The 19,997-nt window shown below is 35.9% G+C and overlaps 1 protein-coding gene across 1 annotated transcript; it reads right to left on the bottom strand.

Moving 5' to 3' along the window:
- Window positions 1–19,472: 19,472 nt before the first annotated feature.
- LOC149532441 (uncharacterized) lies at window positions 19,473–19,868 on the bottom strand. The gene has a single exon (XM_089805722.1). It carries the CDS (start codon window positions 19,866–19,868, stop codon window positions 19,473–19,475), a length of 396 nt encoding a protein of 131 aa, XP_089661848.1.
- Window positions 19,869–19,997: the final 129 nt, after the last annotated feature.

Genomic DNA, 19,997 nt, shown 5'->3' with positions numbered 1-19,997 from the left:
TAGACAAAGCACCAAATTCCCTCAAATGATCTTGGGGTAGGAGGTTCTGAATTATTTTTCATACTTGGGTAACTCAACTCCTCTTGGAAAAGGAGGCATGTCTAGACTCTTGTCGAAAGGAAATGGACAAAGAGTGTCTAAGGCGTATGTTTTTTTTGGTTTATCCTTGTCGTGCATCATTTGGGTCAATTGTTCTTGCATGATCTTTAGTTGTTTTTGTAACTTGGATGTTTTAGTTTCCTCTTCATGTGCGATGATAGTTTCACCATTAAAATGATGAGGTAGTTTTGCTCCTTCTTAAGCGAGTGTGAGAAAGTATTTGTCTTTCTCTTCATTAAGCAAGATCTCCATTACTTTCTGGAAGTGTTTATCCTTACAACATTTTTTGATGTCTTCAGGAAGTATTTCTTTAGTTTCCTCATTCTCATCAGTGTAAGGTTATTTCTGTCTTTCATTTCATTGGTGATCTTGTCCCATACTTTGTTCTCCATTTTCTTGGTCTTGATCAACCATTCTAGAAGTGTGGTAGGTTTTAGTATACATTGGTTGAAAAGGTCTTCTGAATGAGGATTCAACTATTTTGTTTGGAGACGTAGGTGTTTTGCTAGTTTTAGGGTTCTCTTGATACAAGGGATTCCTGGCTTGCTGAAATTTTATGGAAAATGTTCTTTGAACACGAGGTGGTCTAATAGTTGAGAGAGATCGTGAAGACTCCTCGCTAAATTCACTAGATTCGAATCGTGTATAAACTGGGAAGAAACATCTGCCATGATTTCAACCCCTAGCTCTACCTCATCTAAGTTTATGGGGAGGAAACACCTTTCTAGTTGTTGTTGCAAACAGTCATAGACAATGATGAAAAACAAAGCTTAGACAATGACCACACTAGAACATAGCCTCAAAATGAGATAGGCATGTTGTATACCTAGGTACAAGTCATTTGAGAAATGGCTAGAACAACTAAGAGTTATGACTATTGTGATGCAAGGTATGATGAACACATGAGAACATAATAAGATAACCAAGTGAGGAGACTAGTTCATGTGTAAATCGCAAGTTGTTAACTAAGCAAGAAGTCATAGTTGGATAATGTTGTAGATAGAGGAATGACCAAGCGTTCTAGACACATATTAGATTTGGATCAGATTTTAAAATTATGTTTTGACATAATTTTATGCAAGGATTCATAGACACTCACATGAGGAACTGTAGAAAACCTTGCGAGGAAGCGCAAATAGACAATTTTCTTGCATGAAGTTCTGCAGAATTGGACATGAAAAAAGGACAAAACTGGCAGATTTTGATTGAACTTGAAGAGATTTTCAAACCTTTTGATAGCTTCTAAATAGAAGAATGACAATGTTTACAAGTTTCAAGTAGATATCAACATTGTTTTCATATTTTGGACATCATTTTGGTTTGCAAGTAGATAGTTGTTTTTAGACACGAGAAGCAAGCAGTAGTCGCAAACAATCCAACTGAGGACAAAACAACTTAGAGGGATGGAGGAGTTTTAAACTTTTGTTTGTTTGAAAGATTTGAAAAAATTTAAAGAAACGAAAAAGACACTCTTTATCCCTATAACCAAAAATGGTAGAGGAAGAAAAACCTTTGTCTCACAACTTATGTGCATGTGTTCACCTCACACAATCATGTCACCCCACTAGATGGCGCTTGTATTTTTGGTGTATTCCAAGGACTCAATAATATATACACTGAATGAGCACCCCTGTGGCAGGGGTCAAGCGTGTATACCACCTTCTAATATCCAGGTACATGCCTATGGTGAGGATCTATAAGAGAGATTCTTCCCCCTCCTTGTACAAAGATTATGCCCCCTTTTGGAGGTGAACCAGGTAGCAACTATTTAAAAAAAATTACTTAGCTTTTGTTCACATTAATCCCTAGTGACTTCACAAACAAAGTTGAGGCCAGCAACCCACACTAGCATCTAAAAGTACACACACTTGACTAGCAAGACTGGGGGGGTGTCGCCGAGTGCAACAGACAGAGCCTCCTCTTGACATGTGACATCAGGAATCAAGAGGGAGAAATTAACATGGGTTTGGAGTCTTTCGCTCTAAAAATCTTCTTTATTATAGTCATTTGGAATCACTGGTGAGAGGTGTGTGCTCACTTGGGTCATTCCTGGAGGTTTGATCGCTCTGATAGGCCCTCTAAAGGTTGACTTGGATTGGTGGTTTAGATTCAAGGGTCCAAGTTTCTGATTTCCCTCAAGGAGAAAGAGCATACTCATCTACCTCGTCACCTTACCCAAACACACAAAACATGTTCATCATAGAGTTAACTTATCAATCCCAACTTGTCTTTTCTCAAGATTTTGATTTCCTAAAAGGAAGTCATCATCCCTTCATAAAAAAGACTCATATAGGAGAACCACTAACTTTCTTGTCTCCCTCGGGCACCGTCTTCCAAAGGCATCTAAGTTTTTGATTTACTCTTGGGCATCACTTCCAAGTAACAAAGAACATACTCCCCTATTCCTTTATCTAGAGCCCTAAGAAGTTCACAAGCCCTATTAAACTACATGTGAAGAAAGTAGTAAAAAGACACAATATTTAGGTAGGTTTGAATTCATTCTTTGACATGCGATTCTTTGACTAGTGGTCCTACAATCAAACCATCAGTACTGTTTGTGAGTTATGAAATAGGTACTTCGACAAAGCGATCTACACACCACTGTTGAGCTATTGAAAATCAGAAATTGAAAATAAAATGCTTCAGAGACAAACATCATATTAAATCATCATGATAAAAATAGGATCTAGAAATTGCACTTCATCTTTTCTGATGCTGAGTTTTGCATGAAATTTAGCAGACCCACGTGGAAAAATAATGTGTACTGCGCAAGAAATCGCACAATTATACACTTCTTTAATGCGAGAAAATGCAGAACATGGAGTGAAACTTCAGTTTCTTTGTGCGAGAATGAGATTTTTTGCGCGAGAAACTGAGGAACTGTACGAACAAAAATGACAAAACATTAAAAATTTGTAGAATAAAGAACAGATGAAGCTAGAAACTTGATTTTTGGCACCACGATGGGCGACAAAAAATGTGAGTGGTAATTGTGGGCCTTTGAATTCACACACATTTCAACATGATCATTATATGAAAAATCATCCTGGAATAAACATGAGATTGTTCATGTGAAACAACTCGACAAGTCGATCTCTTGCCTCCTAACTAAATTGATTTTTCTATTCACTCTCAGATTGAGAAGCTAGTAACCAGATATCTAGAATGAAGGATTTTAAAAGCTAAATGATGTGCAAGATTAATCTAAATGTAATGCATATATTAAGCTAAGAATAAGAAAGAACAATTAATCTAAATGAATGCATATTTAACTAGATGAGATTAATATGCAAGATTAATAAAAGCTATGAATGTAAATATGTGAGTAATTAATAGACCAGAATTGGTTTAACATGGCGATGTGCCAATTTTGGGGTATTACAATTTATTCCTAATTTTATAACCTTGATTCTTAAATATGACATCATATCCATTTTCACATATTTGTCCAACAATCAATAGGTTATGATACAAACACTTCACACAATAAACATTTTTCAGAAAAATACTCACCATAAAAAAATATATTGATCCTTTCTAACAATGTATATCACCTTATCATATCCAAATCTTAAAAAAACCACCATCATACTTATCAAATGAAACAAATTTTATCTTATCTCTAGTCATTTGATGAGAACAACCATTCATTATTTTTTCTCCTAACATATAAATAATTCTCAACATCATCAATCTTAGCCCAAATGCCAGAGATATCAATTTCATATTTCTTTAGTATATCTCCCATTTACTTTATGCATGACATTTTGATGGGTGTAGCTTGGGCGCGTATGCTCATATGTGATCACGTTGGACCTGCAAGAGGTTGTTACCTTTGAGTTGATTTGATTTATGTTGTTGCATTGACAAGTTATTTATGTTTATTTATGGTTTTATAAACCATAGTACTTTAGTTGGTTGTGTACTACTTCTATGTGATTGTTTGAGTTGATATTCTGATGCAGTGACTATTTTCGTGTTATGATTTTATGTTGGTTTTGTGAGATATGTCTAGTACAATAATTCTTGTATTTATTCTAAGACTCTTGTTGTGGTTGCTCTTGGGGTCTTCTTTGCCTCTCTTTGATATGATTTGACAATTTCTTTGATGTGTGTTCCATTGATTACCTAGACCTTGATTAGACTGTGATGTTATTTTGTGAGTACCCATGTGTTTTTATTGGTGTTTGCACGGTGTGATGCATTTGATCACTATACTTTTTTCTAGTTCCTATAATGGTGTTGATATGTATGTTAGAATATGTTGTTTTAGTACTTTGATGAGATCTAAATAATGATTTGTTGGTTTATGTTGCTTTTAGACCTATGAATGTTATATCATGATGATTTTATGGGATTTGATGAGGTATTGTGCCATATATCTTGTTGAGTATTTTAGTTGCTTACTTCCATTGATATTGACCAAGAACAATTATAAAATGGTTTATTTAAATGATTTTAATTCAATTGCAATGTTAATATGATTATATGAGGTATATTTCTCACCCCACCACTACAATGCATTTTTTCTTCATTTTGGTATGAAGGGAGACAGAGTCATAGTCCGTTGCTTGTGACATCTACATAATGTCTTGTTCTCCTTCACTTTTTGATGTCATCTATATTTATTTGCTTTGGTTATTTATATTTGTTGTAGTTGGATTCCAATTAATTAGAATCAATTTATTTTATTTGGGAATAAGCTAATTAGTTATTTAAATATTTAGATAATTAATTTATAAGTCACTTTCAAGAAATGTATTAATAATGCTAAAAAGGGCATTTTATTCTTGCTTCCTATTTTTTATGTTTATGATAATTTGAATTTGGCTTCAAAACCCTCTTGGATAAAATCACTCTTTTGCTTGTTGGGTGAAATCTAGGGATTCAATTTGTGCATGGAGAAGCTTTTAGGATTTGTTTTAGGATCACTTCACTATATAAAAATTTCAACTAATTTAACAGATACTTCATTTTATTCTCCCCTTTCTTGGTTTTACCATTTGTGAGAGATACAAACTTTTAGATCACTCATTTTACTTTGTTATTTTGATTGAAATAAATTGCAATAGGATAGTGGATTGAGAATTAGCATTCTCCCACATTTGTGTTTGACTCCTCCACTCAATTAGGTAGTTGTGAGGATTTCTATTATTTCCCATGTGGTTTTTTGAAGTTTTTGCAATGTTATGTTATATTTTTGTGAAGTGCTATAATTTGAGATTTTAATTGAAAAGTATGATGTTGGGTTGATTTAGACAAATAGGCTTTAATTTTTGTCAATTTCTTTGATCCTTGAATTTTGGGATTTTTTTCGTTGCCTCATTTTGTGTGTCATACAAGACCTGCGATTGCCATGATTGGCCTAATTTAAATATTGAATTTAGTAGTCTCCACTATACAGAGTAGGATTTTGAAATCATAATAGTTAGAGGTCATTCTATTCAAAAGCTCTCTTTCAATGTTAAATTGTTGATTTTTACATATTGCCAGATTTTGTCAAAATTTGGTTATTTTCTTACATTTGGGCATTTTGAGCCTTCCTAGTATTCTAACGAGATGATTGATGGATTCCATGAGAAGCTCTTCTCTTGGAAAAATGGCCAATCAAGCAAGTTGTAGTTTGAGCTTATTCACATTTTTACTTAGTGTGGCTTGAGCGTTTTTGGTGTTGAGATATCCTCCTTGTTTATTTTTCCCTTATATTGGCACATTCCATGCTTGAGAATGAGCTCACATGTGATATGTATATGTATGGTGTTGAGGCAACATCTAGATATTCAGTTGAGCTATGCTCCTATGCCAATGTTTGAGTGACCTATGCCCTTGGTGTTTGAGACCAATAGATTTTACCATGTTTGGGTGGTTTACGACATTGAGAGTCTTTGATGGAATTCGCCTTATTGCTTTATTTGTGCTTTTATTTTTCTTGTGCCTCTTTGTTGTAATAAGGTGAGCATTTTTGGTGTTTGGGTAGATTATGAAGTGGCTTCCTGTGTGTACCCTAACTCAAAAGTGGTCAAACCAATAATGTGGAGATGTTATTAACAAGTGATAACTTAATAAAAAGAGTAATTGACTTCTTGGCCCCTTGAGGGAATCAATTGAAGGTAAGTCAATGTCTAGCCTCCTATGGGATTTGATCTAAGACATGCTATCTGGTCTCCCAAGGGAGTTGGTTGAAGATACATTCTAAGCTTGACATCTTGAGGGATTTGATCAAAGAATCAATGCTACTTGGAATATTGGTATCAAGTAATGACACTACATTAGAGACCCTACACAATAGACTTGTTGGTTTTGAGTAGTACCTTACTACGATTGTATGGGTTCGTGTTTGTGTTTGGATATTGGATCTCATGTTTACTGTTCTCCATGTATGATTTTATTTTACTTGTATAATGGATTGGATCTTGTGATGTCCTATGAGATTATGCATTTGATTGGTGTGTGTGTGCTTGTCACTCCTTACTTGCATGTATGTCTTATGTTTGTGGTATGGTTACTATCTCCATAAACATGACAATGTGGACCTATAGGTACCACGTGGTTGAGAGACATTTGCAATTATACAATTGTTGGGATCAATATTTAGGGATGGACTTCCTCTAGCTATGAGACATTGGAGCTTGAAAACTCATCCTTGGTGTGGAATTGACATATGTCTTCTATTTTCATTTTGTTGTTCTTGAGTAGCATAAATTTACTTATGCTTTCATTTATGTATATTGATGCAATTGACCGACCTTGGCCTCAATATCATGTATAGGTACTCCCCAATGTTGAGTTAGTTTTTTAATAGTCACATGATGTAGAAAACATAGGAAATTTTTTATGATTTGTGTGTTTCAATTCAAGTTTCCCAAACGATGTTTGGGTATGCTTTGACATCTTTGCAGATCATCACATCTATCTAGTGATTGTTGGTTGTGACCTTGTAGACTAAGGCATTTTTGGGGTACAATCCATTCATCTGAGAATTGTCATGTGTGAAACTTTGGACTAGGACATTTTTTATTGGAATTCTACCAATTTCTAACCAACATCTCTATCGATCAATGCATGATCTTCCCCAATGACATCTTTTCCTAAACATTTGCATCTTTGCCTAGTAAAGATATGGAGGAATTTTTGAGTTATAGGTTTCATGTGTGTGCTTCCAAGTTGGATTCCTAAGGGTTCTTGATTGCTTTGTAGGCCTTTTTATTGATGGTTTATAGATGTTTAATTAGATATTGCGGGGATATGATTAAAAGGTCAAACAAATTTGTATGATTAACCATAGTAGGAATCTTTCTTTCAGGCTTCAAATGAACAATGTTTATTTGGGATTAAGGTAATATGTATCTCCCTATGGATAGCCATGATTTCTTGCCAGCTTAGCCTCTTTTGTTCTATAAACTTGCTTGGATCCTTGAAGAGCATGCTTGGGAACTTGTGGATTGTGTTCCAAGTTTACAAATAGTGGCTTGGGAATCTTTGAAAGTGTTGAAAGACTTCCACTTGTATTATGTGAACATGTGAGTGTATGCCATGTTTCTTGATTTATGATTATGCTTTAATACTTATGAGCACATGGTTACTAAATATATATATTACGTAACTTGTTCAAAAATAATTATTCAATGCATATCTTATCCATGTTGTCCAAGGGTTTCTAGGTGAGGCATTACATTATTAACCTCTTCCCATCTTCTTTAGCATAAAATAAATAGTATTCTCCATCTGATTCATCATCTATAGTACTAAAATATTCATTTACATAATTAGTCTTTTTATTGAATCTTGTAAATCTTTGTCAAGGACCTCTCTCAAAACATCTAGTTTCCAAATGACCAACTCTACCACATCTAAAGAATTTTAGGGGTAAAATATCTTTATATTTGTTGATACCTACCTTTCTTTAATCTTCTTGAAAAATTAGCTTCAACCTTTGTTTCATCATCACCATTAGGTTCTTCAATTTTAGCTACTTTGAATATTGTATGATATCTAGTTTAGTCATTGCCATACTTTCTCAGCTCAAAAATGATCAAAGTGCCCAACAATTGTTCCCTTGTAAACTTCTTCAATAGTCAAAAATTTGTCACTATAACTCTTAGATAATGTCATCGAGATCTTCTCCATAAAATCTTCATTGATTATGTTGTGTAAGACTCTTCTAGTATAAAACATTAGCTAATGTTCTAGTATCTTATTTTTGTCCTTCAATGACAACATTAAACCTTCTTGCATGTGTTGTAGCAACTTAGTACTGTAGCATTTACTGTTCATGGGTATTATAGCATGTCACTATTCACGAGTATTGTAGTGCTAGTATTCACGTTACTGTAGCACCAAACATAATTTTGATTTGCAAATGATTATATCTTAATCTTCCACAACCAGCAAACCTGCAAACCTCTAACCTTGAAACCCTTGAATAATCTTTGCATTCCTTCCCCAATATGCTTGAATAGAACACCTGTATGATGTCCTCCCAATAGAAAATTCATTGGATATCTCACTAGCTCAAATGGAGGCACATAGAAGAACTTTGTTCTTCAATGGAAAATGTTGAAACCCTTGCTTAGAGCTCAAAGGAATCAATAATCAAATATGAAAATAATGGGTGCCTAGCAATGAAGCTCTCGCCTCTATTTATTCTTGTTCTTCACCCTTTGTAGAAGGAAACAAAATATATTTAATTGCACTCTCTAGAGGTTTCCCCATTTCCAATACAATAATTAGTTGTGCTTCTAGAAAATTAAATTAATTAAATATAAAGGCATCTTTAGATTTTTTATTTATTTGACTTTAATTAAATTTATTTATCCTTATCTCTCCACTTAGCCATCAGAGAATGAAAGGATAAGAACTCCACCGAGGGCCTAAAAGATGGGGGACATTACTGTCTGCCCTCTCTGAAATTGCTTGTCCTCAAGCAACTTCACCTCTGGATGCTGCAAAATCTCCTCATTCTCCCATGTCACATCCTCTACCAGCAAGTCCTTCCATTTCACCAGATACTCCCTTATAGTACGCCACTTCAATTTCCTTTCCTTGAAATCGATGATAGCCTCTGGCACCAGTACTAGTTTTCCCTCATCATCCAAGGGTGAAAGCACTATAGAAGGAACAATATGGTGTCTGAACACCTTTGTGAGACCTGACACATGAAAAACATTATGGACTTTTCTTTATGTTGACAAATTCAACTCATAAGCCACATCTCCAACTCTCTTGATCATCCTGAAAGGTCCATAATAATGTGGCTTAAGTTTCTTGGCACCACTCTTTTTGAGAGTGGACTAGTGGTAAGGATGTAGCATCAAATATACCATATTACCGACTTTAAAAGTTTTCTTTGTCCTCTTCTGATCAACATACTGCTTTTGTTGAATTTGTGTCTTAGTGATATTCTCCTTAAGAGCCTTTAAAATGTCTTAGCACCAAATAAATGCACCCTTTTTAAATGATGAGCTCATTTACAATGGTGAAATCACTATCCTAGACCAATCCATTTATGAATCTTGATGCCCATGTATCCTTTGCATATTCAACAAGGATCAAATATCTTCAATCCTCTAATATATCTATCATCAAAATCAAGTAGGGTCTTCATAATAAGGCATTTGCTACTACATTTTGTGTCCCCTTGAAATAGGTAATATCAAAGTTGTATGCCTATAATTTACTTACCCATTTCTACTACCTATCATTAAGATCTCACTACCCCTGAAAATGTTTCAGGCTATTATGGTCAGTTTTTATGCTCAATTTGCTGCCCACTAAATATTGCTTGAATTTGGCAAAAGCATGCATTATGGCTAACATTTCCTTATCACAAATTGTGAAGCTCCTCTCAAGTCCCATAAGCTTCCTAATATCAAATACAACCGGGTGTTTGTCCTGCATAAGCACCGCTCCAACGCCCTCACCAGATGCATCACAATGAAGCTCAAATGGCTTACTAAAATCTGGTAATGCTAGCACTGGACAAGAGGTCATCAACTCCTTGAATTTATCAAAACACACCCATGCCTCAGGAGTCCACAAGAAAGCCCCCTTCCTCATCAAGGGTGTTGCATGCCTAGAATATCCACTAACCAACCTCCTGTATAACCCACATAATCCCAAAAATCCTCTCAACTATGTCAAGTTCACTAGAGTAGGCCACTCAAAAATAGCACAAATCTTTTCAAGATCCATGAATACTCCCTATGCATTGATAATGTGACCCAAGTATAATAACTATGATAATCCCAAATCACATTTAGACTCCTTTGCATACAAGGACTCCCTGCTCAAAACACTCAACACAATATCTAAGTGTCGCACATGCTCATCCCATGTCCTACTATACACCATGATCTCATTAAAAAACTAATAAAAATTTCCTCAATTGAGGCTAAAAAACCCTACTCATTGTGGACTGAAAAGTAGTAGGAGCATTAGCTAGCCCAAATGGCATAACTACAAACTCAAAATGGCCACAATAACATCTGAATGTCGTCTTCTCTATATCCTTCTCTCTGACTCGAATCTAATGATTGGCTGATCTCAACTCAATTTTGGAGAAGAAACACGCTCCATGTAGCTCATCTAATAACTCAACAATTAGTGGGATGGCTTACCTATTTTTTATAGTCTTCTTGTTCAGGACCATGTAATCTATGCACATCCTAAGAGTACCATCCTTCTTCTTCACCAAAACCATAGAAGAAGCAAAAGGAGACTTACTTGGTCTAATGTGCGCCATAGCAAGTAGTTCCTTGATGGTTTTCTCAATCTCATTATTCATTCTCTTTGGATATTTGTGGGGTGTGATCATGATGGGTTTAGCTCAATCCTCCAACTCAATAATGTGCTCAATACCCCTATCTCGAGGTCTACCTGGTGGTATGTCACTGAAACCCTTATAGTGCTTGATTCACAGTTCTTGTATGTTAGGATGATAATCAGATTTTTGATGTCCTTGTGATGGCATTAAAGTGAAACGGGATGCCCACTCCACCTGATCGTGTCTCAGCAACCAATCCATGTGTTTGGAAGACATCATCCTAAACTCACTGTCATAGATGGCCATAAGAATGTGTGTGTTTCCATCAATCTGAAATGTCATCACCATTTCTCTGAATTTGAGAGTGAACTCTCCAATATGATGTAGCCAAGTCATGCCAAGAACTAAATTTGTGTCACCCATGTTAACCACATAGAATTCAAACTTGAATTCAAACTTATTAATTTTCAATTAAAAACTTGTGATCTTTTTGTCACATTTGAGGACATAGCCATCAACTACCCTCATTCTCAAGCCCTCAAAATGCTTGGTTAGGATCACACACCTCTCAATCAACCCAGAATCAATGAAATTATGTGTGGCACCTATGTCTAGCAATGTAATAACTCATTGTCCTACCAACACTCCTCTCATTCTAAATGATCACTCCTACTGCACACTAGTGAGACGAGCTTCTTTAAACCTACCCTCAACCTTCTCTTCACTGGTAGACTTTTGCTTAAGTGTTTCATCACCCAAATTCTCTTTTTCTTCACTAGATTCCTCATTTTTAGTTTGTTGGTCCAAATTTTTAGAATCAAAATCTTCATAATAAGCCCACATAACTCTGTTGCTTTTTCCTAGGGTCTCAAGGGACAAACATGGTTCATGTCATAGGGTCCTTTGCAATAGAAACATAATTTTTCTTCCTCATATCATTCAATGTTTCTCTATCAAGTGGTGCAAAATAATTTTTCCTTATTCTCAAGTTTTGATTCGTTCCACTCTGGTTTCTTGAAAAATGGTTCAATATCTTTGCTGAAAGAAGCACCCTTTGACTAAAATTTATTTATTGGCGTTGCATGCTCCATACTTCTATCCTTTTTAATTGCTTCTTGCAAATTTAATGGATCAAAGGCTTTTACCCAACCCTTTAGTGGTTCAGACAATCCCTTAGTGAACAAAACTACCAATCTCCTATCTAAGATCTCTAGTATCATAACACATAAACGTTGAAAGTTGCTGATGAAGTACTCTAATCCTCTTGTCTTTCTACGATGGGACAGCTCTTTGAAATAAACTTGTCGGTATTTTGTCAAACCTCTCTACCAATATATCCACAATGTCCTGATATGAAGTCGCATGGTAATGCTGAAGGGTAATCATCCCATGGTGCCCTCTAAATGTAGTCTCATACATTTTATTGCCTCCACTTCTATCATAGGTCTCAGTGCTAAGAAGGTATCAAGCTTGTGAATCCAAGCCTGCACTTCCATTTTTCTACTACCATAAAATGTAGTCAAGGAAAGCTTGCTTGTAGCATGCTCTTATTCATTATTTTGGCCACAAGGTCTTCTATCCTATCTCTTTGCCCTATCATTTTCTTTCCTTTGATTAACAAACCTCTTGAATGTCATCCTCTCCCACACTAGTGGAGCTAATAATTCTCATTCATCATTCGCAACCATGAGGATATCTGCAAACATCTCCTCTCATGCTTCTTCTATAGGTGCTACCTCAAGCTCATCTCTAATGAAGGTTGGACGCTCTAGGTGATCTCACTACACTCCTGTTGTCCCCTTGTTCCTGATTATGTTTGTCTTGTGGGTTCATCTGCTCAACCATGGTGGTGAGTGCCCGCAAGGCCTGAGCCATCTGTTGCTATCCTGTAGCCATTGCTTTGAAAAATTCTCTTGTTTCCTACTACTCATTCCTGGTGCCCCTAGGTGGGCTACCTTCTTGCCTAACACCCATAGTGTCTGACTTCTTTTCTACAACTAGTTCCTTGTCAAATAATGCTCGCCTACGAGTGTAATGTCTGTGAGAACCAGACTTAGGTGGTTACATGTGACTGCTAAACCCTTAGGATGGCAGGATTTAGCTCTGATACTAATGTAAGAACCCTTCACAGACTCTTCTGGTATAAAACATCAGCTACTATTGTAGCATTTTATTTTTTGTCCCTCAATGACAATATTGAACCTTCTTGCATGTGTTGTAGCAGCTTAGTACTGTGGCATTTATTATTCACGACTACTGTAGCGTGTCACTGTTCATGGGCACTATAGCATGACACTGTAGCTCGAGTACTGCAGCACAGGTTTTGTAGTGCTACTATTTACATCATTGTAGCAACAAACATAATTTTGATTTGCAAATGATTAAATCTTAATCTTCCACAACCATCAGATCTAAAAACTTCTAACCTTGAAACCCTTGAATAATCTTTGCATTCCTTCACCAATATGCTCGAATAGAACACCTATATGATGTCCTCCCAATACCAATTTGATTGCCTATTTCACTAGCTTAAATGGAGGCACACAGAAGAACTTTGTTCTCCAATGGCAAATGCTAAAACCCTTTCTTAGAGCTCAAAGAAATCAATAATCAAATATGCAAATAATGGGTGCTTAGCAATGAAGCCCTCACCTCTATTGATTCTTTTCCTTCACCCCTTCTGAAAGGAAATAAAATATTATTTAATTGCACTCTCTAGAAACTTTCCCATTTCCAATACAATAATTAGTTGCGCTTCTAGAAAATTAAATTAATTAAATATAAAGTCACTTTTAGATTTATTTATTGACTTTAATTTAATTTATTTCTCCGCTTGCTCTTCAGAGAATGAAAGGCTAAGAATTCCACTGAGGGCCTAAAAGATGGGGGACATTACATGTTGTCACCTTGATTCTTGATTTCATTCTTTGCACTCTTACCTCTTTGAAAATGACTCTTAATACCGTCGTCATCATCCATTCTAGTATTTTCATAATGTATCTTCATTGTCAACTGCTTAAAAAACTTCACCTTTATCATATCCTTCATAGATTTCCTTCAATTTTTTGGAAACCTCAGAAGTATTTTTCAAAGAAATAACTTTAACAAGTTCTAATTTAGATAAAGCACTAGTAATTGCATACATTGTCTTCTCATTCCAATCATATGCTCTGATTTCACCTATAGTTTGTAAGTCATACTGAAGGAACAAATATATACTCCACACATTCTTCCAAGTCCTGTAACTACCAACCAATACCATATAACCTTTCATCTAATATTTCCATGAACTATAGTCAGATCTATCAAACATAGGGAATATTCAATTTGTGTGCCATCGGATCTGCCTCAAGCAGTTAAGCTTCAGACTTAAGAATCAAACTCTGATATCAATTATTGAACAAGTCAAATAAATGACAGAGGTCTTAAATATGCATGCTTTGAATTTACTAGTTTCATCCCTAACTCTATTTCTACACCTAAATGTTGGTCTATTATGTCATTGATGTCAAAATTGATACATAAATACAGTGAATATTATTGATCCTTTAGGAGTTGCAATATGTTGTGGAAAGATTCAGATTCATTGTATACATCTCAGAAATATGTGATTTACAATACACACAGATTTCACAGATTTATAACATTTTGTACACACATATTTCATACTCACCTTTGTAGAACAATCAAAGGCCAAGCCAAGAACAATTAAGCACAAGTATATACAGTTTATCTTTGATATGAAGAAAGTGACGAACTTGTGTCACAGTCCGTCCTTGAGATGATCAATGGTGATAACAAATAATAAAGCAAAAATGCACATAGCAAAGACTCGATCTTCTCATGAATTCGGTTTAATGAACAGGACCTGACACCCTTAGCACTCGAGTAAATTGTAAGGCAAACTAATTTAGTATATGCTTAACAGTCTTGAGAGGATGAATTCGTATAATATTATTTGGCAGATAAGACAATTATTTAACCTCTCAGATAGAAGTAGAAGTATGGTATGGCCATCCTTAAATATCAGATACAAAGGAAGAAAGTAAGCTGCAAAAAAAAAAGTCAATTTTGACTGTTTAGCACTTTTACTCTAGAAATGAAGCTTAGTGTGTGAAGTTTAAGCCATCTGATATAGAATTGACATGCAACATAGGTTTATTTGTTACCAATAAGCTATTGAGATAACTTAAAATATACAAAGGTATATATTTGAAATAACTAATGATATGATTAGTTGAAACCGAAAGGGTCTATACATTGAATGTTTCAATCATTGGAGATAGTGTGGACGATGGAAATTGCTTTAACCCTTGGTTTAAGAAATATAGAATTCTAAGAATAAGAATTGAAATGAATTATATGATTTGAAGATCATTGCTCGATTGTTCTAGAAACTAAATGTTGTAAGAGAGTAAATATACCATTTTTGAGTTCAATCAGAAATAGTGTCAGGGATAGATCTGACTGAGAAAGCAGTAAACTGGTATTGGGTTCTTGAACATTATATTCTAATCTTGATTATTATGATATGCTTGTGTTCATCAAATGTAATTTGAATATGTTGTTCTATATTTATTTCAAATATGCTAGTCATTAGATCTGCAGTCTGGTCAAAACCTTGAAGAATAATCGATATTGGAGTCTGATTTGAATTAACTCTGTTAATCAAGTTTACAGTCGAAGAAACTGAAATTACATCTCTCAGATAAAAACAACATTTGAAGTTCATTTGATTCAGTTTGAAATTGTATAAGATTGTGCAGAGAAGTATTAAAGGTCAGTTTACAATAATCATGCTTACAAAAAAGTAACTGATGAGAAATATATTCTCAGATCTGTGTTGATATGTAACTTGTTTATCAAATTATTTAGAAATTATTTCTACAATCAGAATTGTTGTTCAAATTAAATAAGTTGGTGCTCAAATTTGAAAGAGTTGTTCTTATTAGAGGCTTTGAAAGGTGTAACTAATTACAAGAACTTGTGAGACTGGATTAGGACAACATCTCTTAGCAGTCTCTGGATTGATGGCTTTCTTGCTTTGAGTTTCTACATTATATCTTGTACATTGTCTTCTACTTGTTTTGATGTTAACTTTATATTAAAGGAATGCATATTGGTTCAAAGGTTAATATACACTTTTAATTCAGTACACGCTCCCCCTCCACCTCCCCCCCAGTAGTGTATTTGTGTTATACAATAAAGCCTCCAATTGAGAGCAATTATAGGGCTTTGACACAATTTTGTTAAGTAATTTGTATATCAAAACTGCTATACATCTCTTGCTATTCATCCTGATAATGGATCACAAAGTGTGATACAAAACGTTGATGCAAAAAAACACACAACCAAATCCATAAACCTGTGATAACAACAAGTAGTTTGTAGTATAACATAGGAATCCCTTCAAATGGACATCCCTCACAGTTTCTTTGGTAGACATGATGGTTAACTAATCCCTAGATTTGCTTTAAACATGATACTAAATTTTAGTTTTCAAACATTTAGAATATTAAAATATATCTACTAGGTTAATAATATTCTCCACAATGAAATATTCTCCCATGTTATATAGTAACTTTCTTCTCACCACATATTTTATTTACAATTATTGGGAATGGGTTTTCTTTCTCTTCGATGATTATATCTTGGGTTCAGTTCTCTAAACTAGGTTCTATTCAAACTTATAAGAGTGATTAACATAAACACAATTACAACATTTGACTGCGTCTGGCTTTTGCGTTCGGCTTCAACTCCTGTGTTCAACTTTATGGTGGCCACTTTGGTTCCGGCTTCTGTTTCATTTCGGGCTAGCGTTTCTACTCTGGCTTCTGCTGCTTTTCAGGCTAGGGCTTCTCCTTACCCTGGTGGGGATATTCGTTCCCCAAGAGCTGTGGGTGGTTCGGCCATTTCCTATCTTGTGGTTGTTTATGAGGTTGGTCTTGGTGGTCAGGTTGTGCATCCAGGACCCATGTTGTTGTGCCTGTTGTTCTTTGTCGGATTTGCATGCTTGGATTTCCAAATTTTGGGAGCCTATAGTTTCAGATATTGTCCAAATTTACCTTGCGGCAAGAGGCTTTTTCATTGTGAAATTTGCTTCTAAGCAGGATCAAAATGCCATCCTCAGGTGTGGTTTCTCTTGGGAGGAGAGATTCCCCTTGATGGCCAAACCATGGTATGTGGATTTTGATCCATCTATTGAATCCTTTAACAAGATACCTTTGCGGGTAAGGCTGCCTAATCTTCCCCTTCACTTATGGCTGGATTCAGTCCTAGAGGTCGTGGAGGAGGCTCTAGGTGATTTTTTCATGATTGACTCCGCATCTTCCAATGTGTTTCGGACGACGTATACTCGCATTCTTGTGGAGATTGACATATCTAAGGGGCTTCTAGAAAAGATTAAATTGGCCTCTCCCAATGGCTCTTGGATTCAACTTCTAGATTATGAGGGCATTTTGTTTAGATATTGGAAATGCTATAAGACCAGCCACCTCGTAGAGCGATGCTTCTTAGGAAAGGTTAGATAAAAAAAGTCACTTTCTTGGTTGAAGGGGGTTTTGGATGATCGCCACATTGTTCAAAAAGCTCCCTCTGTTGGTGGTGATTTGGTTGATTCTTCTCAGGATTCTTTGAAGGTAGATTCTACTCCACATGATTTAAATGTTTCTCCTACGGTGGTGGCCAATGTTGCTCCTTCGAATGCTTCCATCTCTAATTTGGTTGATGCTCCTTAGGTGGCTTTGGCTTCGGCGGGTGTTGTTGGCCCGTTTTCGTGTGGTGGTGGTACTTCTTCCCTAGTTGTGAGGGATGTGGCAGCCAATACTATTGACCCTCCTTCAAATACTGCTATCTTTGATTCGGTTGATGCTGCTCTGGCTCTGGGGGGGAGTTGTTGGCCCTATTTCGTGTGGTGGTGGTACTTCTTCCCTAGCTATGAGGGATTTGGGGGATGCTTGTGGTTTGGATGACTTTGCTTGGTAGAAGATTGCTAGGATGGTGGAGGATGGATGGAGAAAAGTAAAAGGAACAAAGGTCAAGCCCTCTTTACCATCATTTGATATGTCTCTACATTCTCAAAAGATGGGATCTAAAAGTAAATTTTGAGGCTTGGAATCCTTTTCCAGCTACTCCCCTGGTCTTTTTTGAGGCTATCTATTTTTGTTTCAGATAGCCTGGTCTCTTTGACCTATTGTCTTGTAGTTTGACATTGTTAAATGTCTTCTATTGTAACCATGGGGTTTCAGGATCCCATTTAAAACCTATTTAGGTGGTGGTAGTGCACTGTGTTATCTGTAAGGCTACCCTAGTCTCCTTGTTTTGTCAGGCGACCTGTCTCACCTAAGGTTTGTTGTTTTTGAGTTTGGGCTTCATTGAAAATTATAAGATCTGTAAAGGGTTTCAAGCACCCTTCAAAACCTATTGTCCTTAATCAAAAACATAAACACAATTACAAGAATATTATCATTTAGTTGCAAAATATGATTGATACTAGCCTATTTATCTTCAATAGTCTATATAAAACACATTGAAAAAGATATTTTTGAAGCACCTATTGCACTTGTATATGTGAAAATTTGATTTAAAAAAATAGACAACTATAGAAAGATATTTGTTGACATATTTTACAAAGATTATTAAAATTATATATACTAATTTCATTTACTAAGTTAAACTACCATTATTATTGATAATAGTTAAACTATCACTTTTCAGAATTTGTACTATGTTTTAATACTATTGAATTGACATTACATGTCATGTAAAAGATTTGAAGTAAGATAAACTCTAGACTTACGTTGTTCTTTGATCATAGACAACTATTTTCTACTTTAAAAATTGCTCAAAGTTTTTGATTAAGGAAAACAGGTTTTGAAAGGGGTCTGAAACTCTTTACAGATCAAATAATTTTCAATGACGCCCAAACAAAAAATACAACATTCTAAAGGTGAAACAGGTTGCCCGCCAAAAACAAGGTGACCAGGGTGGCTTCACAGATAACACAGTGCACTACTATCACCTTAACAGGTTTTGAACAAGATCCTAAAACCCCATGTTTCCAAATCCTAAACCATGTCAAACTACAAAGAAACAACAAGCCAAAAAGGCCAAGAGAGCCAAACAAAAAGGGACAACCTCAAATAGAATAGATGAGCAGTAGATTAAGAAAACTAAGCCTCAAGATTTACATTTCGGTCCCATCTTTTGAGAGCATAAATTCATATCAAACAGTGGATTGGAGGGCTTGACCTTTTTTCCTTTTACTGTTGTCCATCCATCCTCCACCAACCCAGCAGCCTTCTGCCACACAAAGTCATGCACACCACAAACCACCCCCAAAACCCTTGCAATAGGAGAAGAAATACCACCACCACTTGGAATCTGGACCACAACAGTAGAAGGGACAACTCTGACCTAAGACAAAGCCGCAAGCAGGGCAACAATTGTATCAACAGTTGCAGCATTCAAGGGAGGGACAACTGTATTGGTCACCGTTGTAAGGGTAACATTTAAATCATCAAAAGCAATAATAGAATCCTCCACCAAAGAATCCTGAGAAGAATCACCCAACCCCTCCCCAACAGAGGGAGCTTTCTGAACCGTGTAGTGATCATCTGAAACCCCGTCCACCAAGAAGGTGACTTCTTCGATCTAATCTTTTCAGAGGAGCAACAAGGTGGCCTGTCTTATGGCGTTTCTGGCATCTAAAGGGAATTCCCTTGTAATCCAGAAGCTGAATCCAAGAGCCATTAAGAGAGGCCAACTTAATCATTTCTGGGAGCTGCTTGGAGACGTCAATCTCCATAAGGACATGAGCATAAGTCGTTCGAAACACATTGGAATACGCAGTATCAACCAACAAAAAATCCCCAAGGGCCTCCCCCACAACCTCCAGGACAGAATCCAGCCATAAGTGAAGGGGAAGATTAGGCAACCTTAACCACAGAGGAATCTTGTTAAAGGATTCAATCAATGGATCAAAATCCACATACCAAGGTTTGGTCATCAAGGGGAATCTCTCCTCCCAAGAGAAACCATGTCAAATGATGGCATTTCAATCATCAGTAGTAGCAAATTTCACAATGAAAAAGCCCCTTGCCACAGGAAAAATCTGGACTAAATTTGAAATGTTAGG

This window comes from Cupressus sempervirens, chromosome 10, assembly GCF_028749045.1.
Source record: "Cupressus sempervirens isolate cs-2001-9-10 chromosome 10, ASM2874904v1, whole genome shotgun sequence".
NCBI lineage: Eukaryota > Viridiplantae > Streptophyta > Pinopsida > Cupressales > Cupressaceae > Cupressus > Cupressus sempervirens.
Note: the sequence above shows the minus strand (reverse complement) of the source record. Positions and strands in the feature narration are given on the sequence as shown.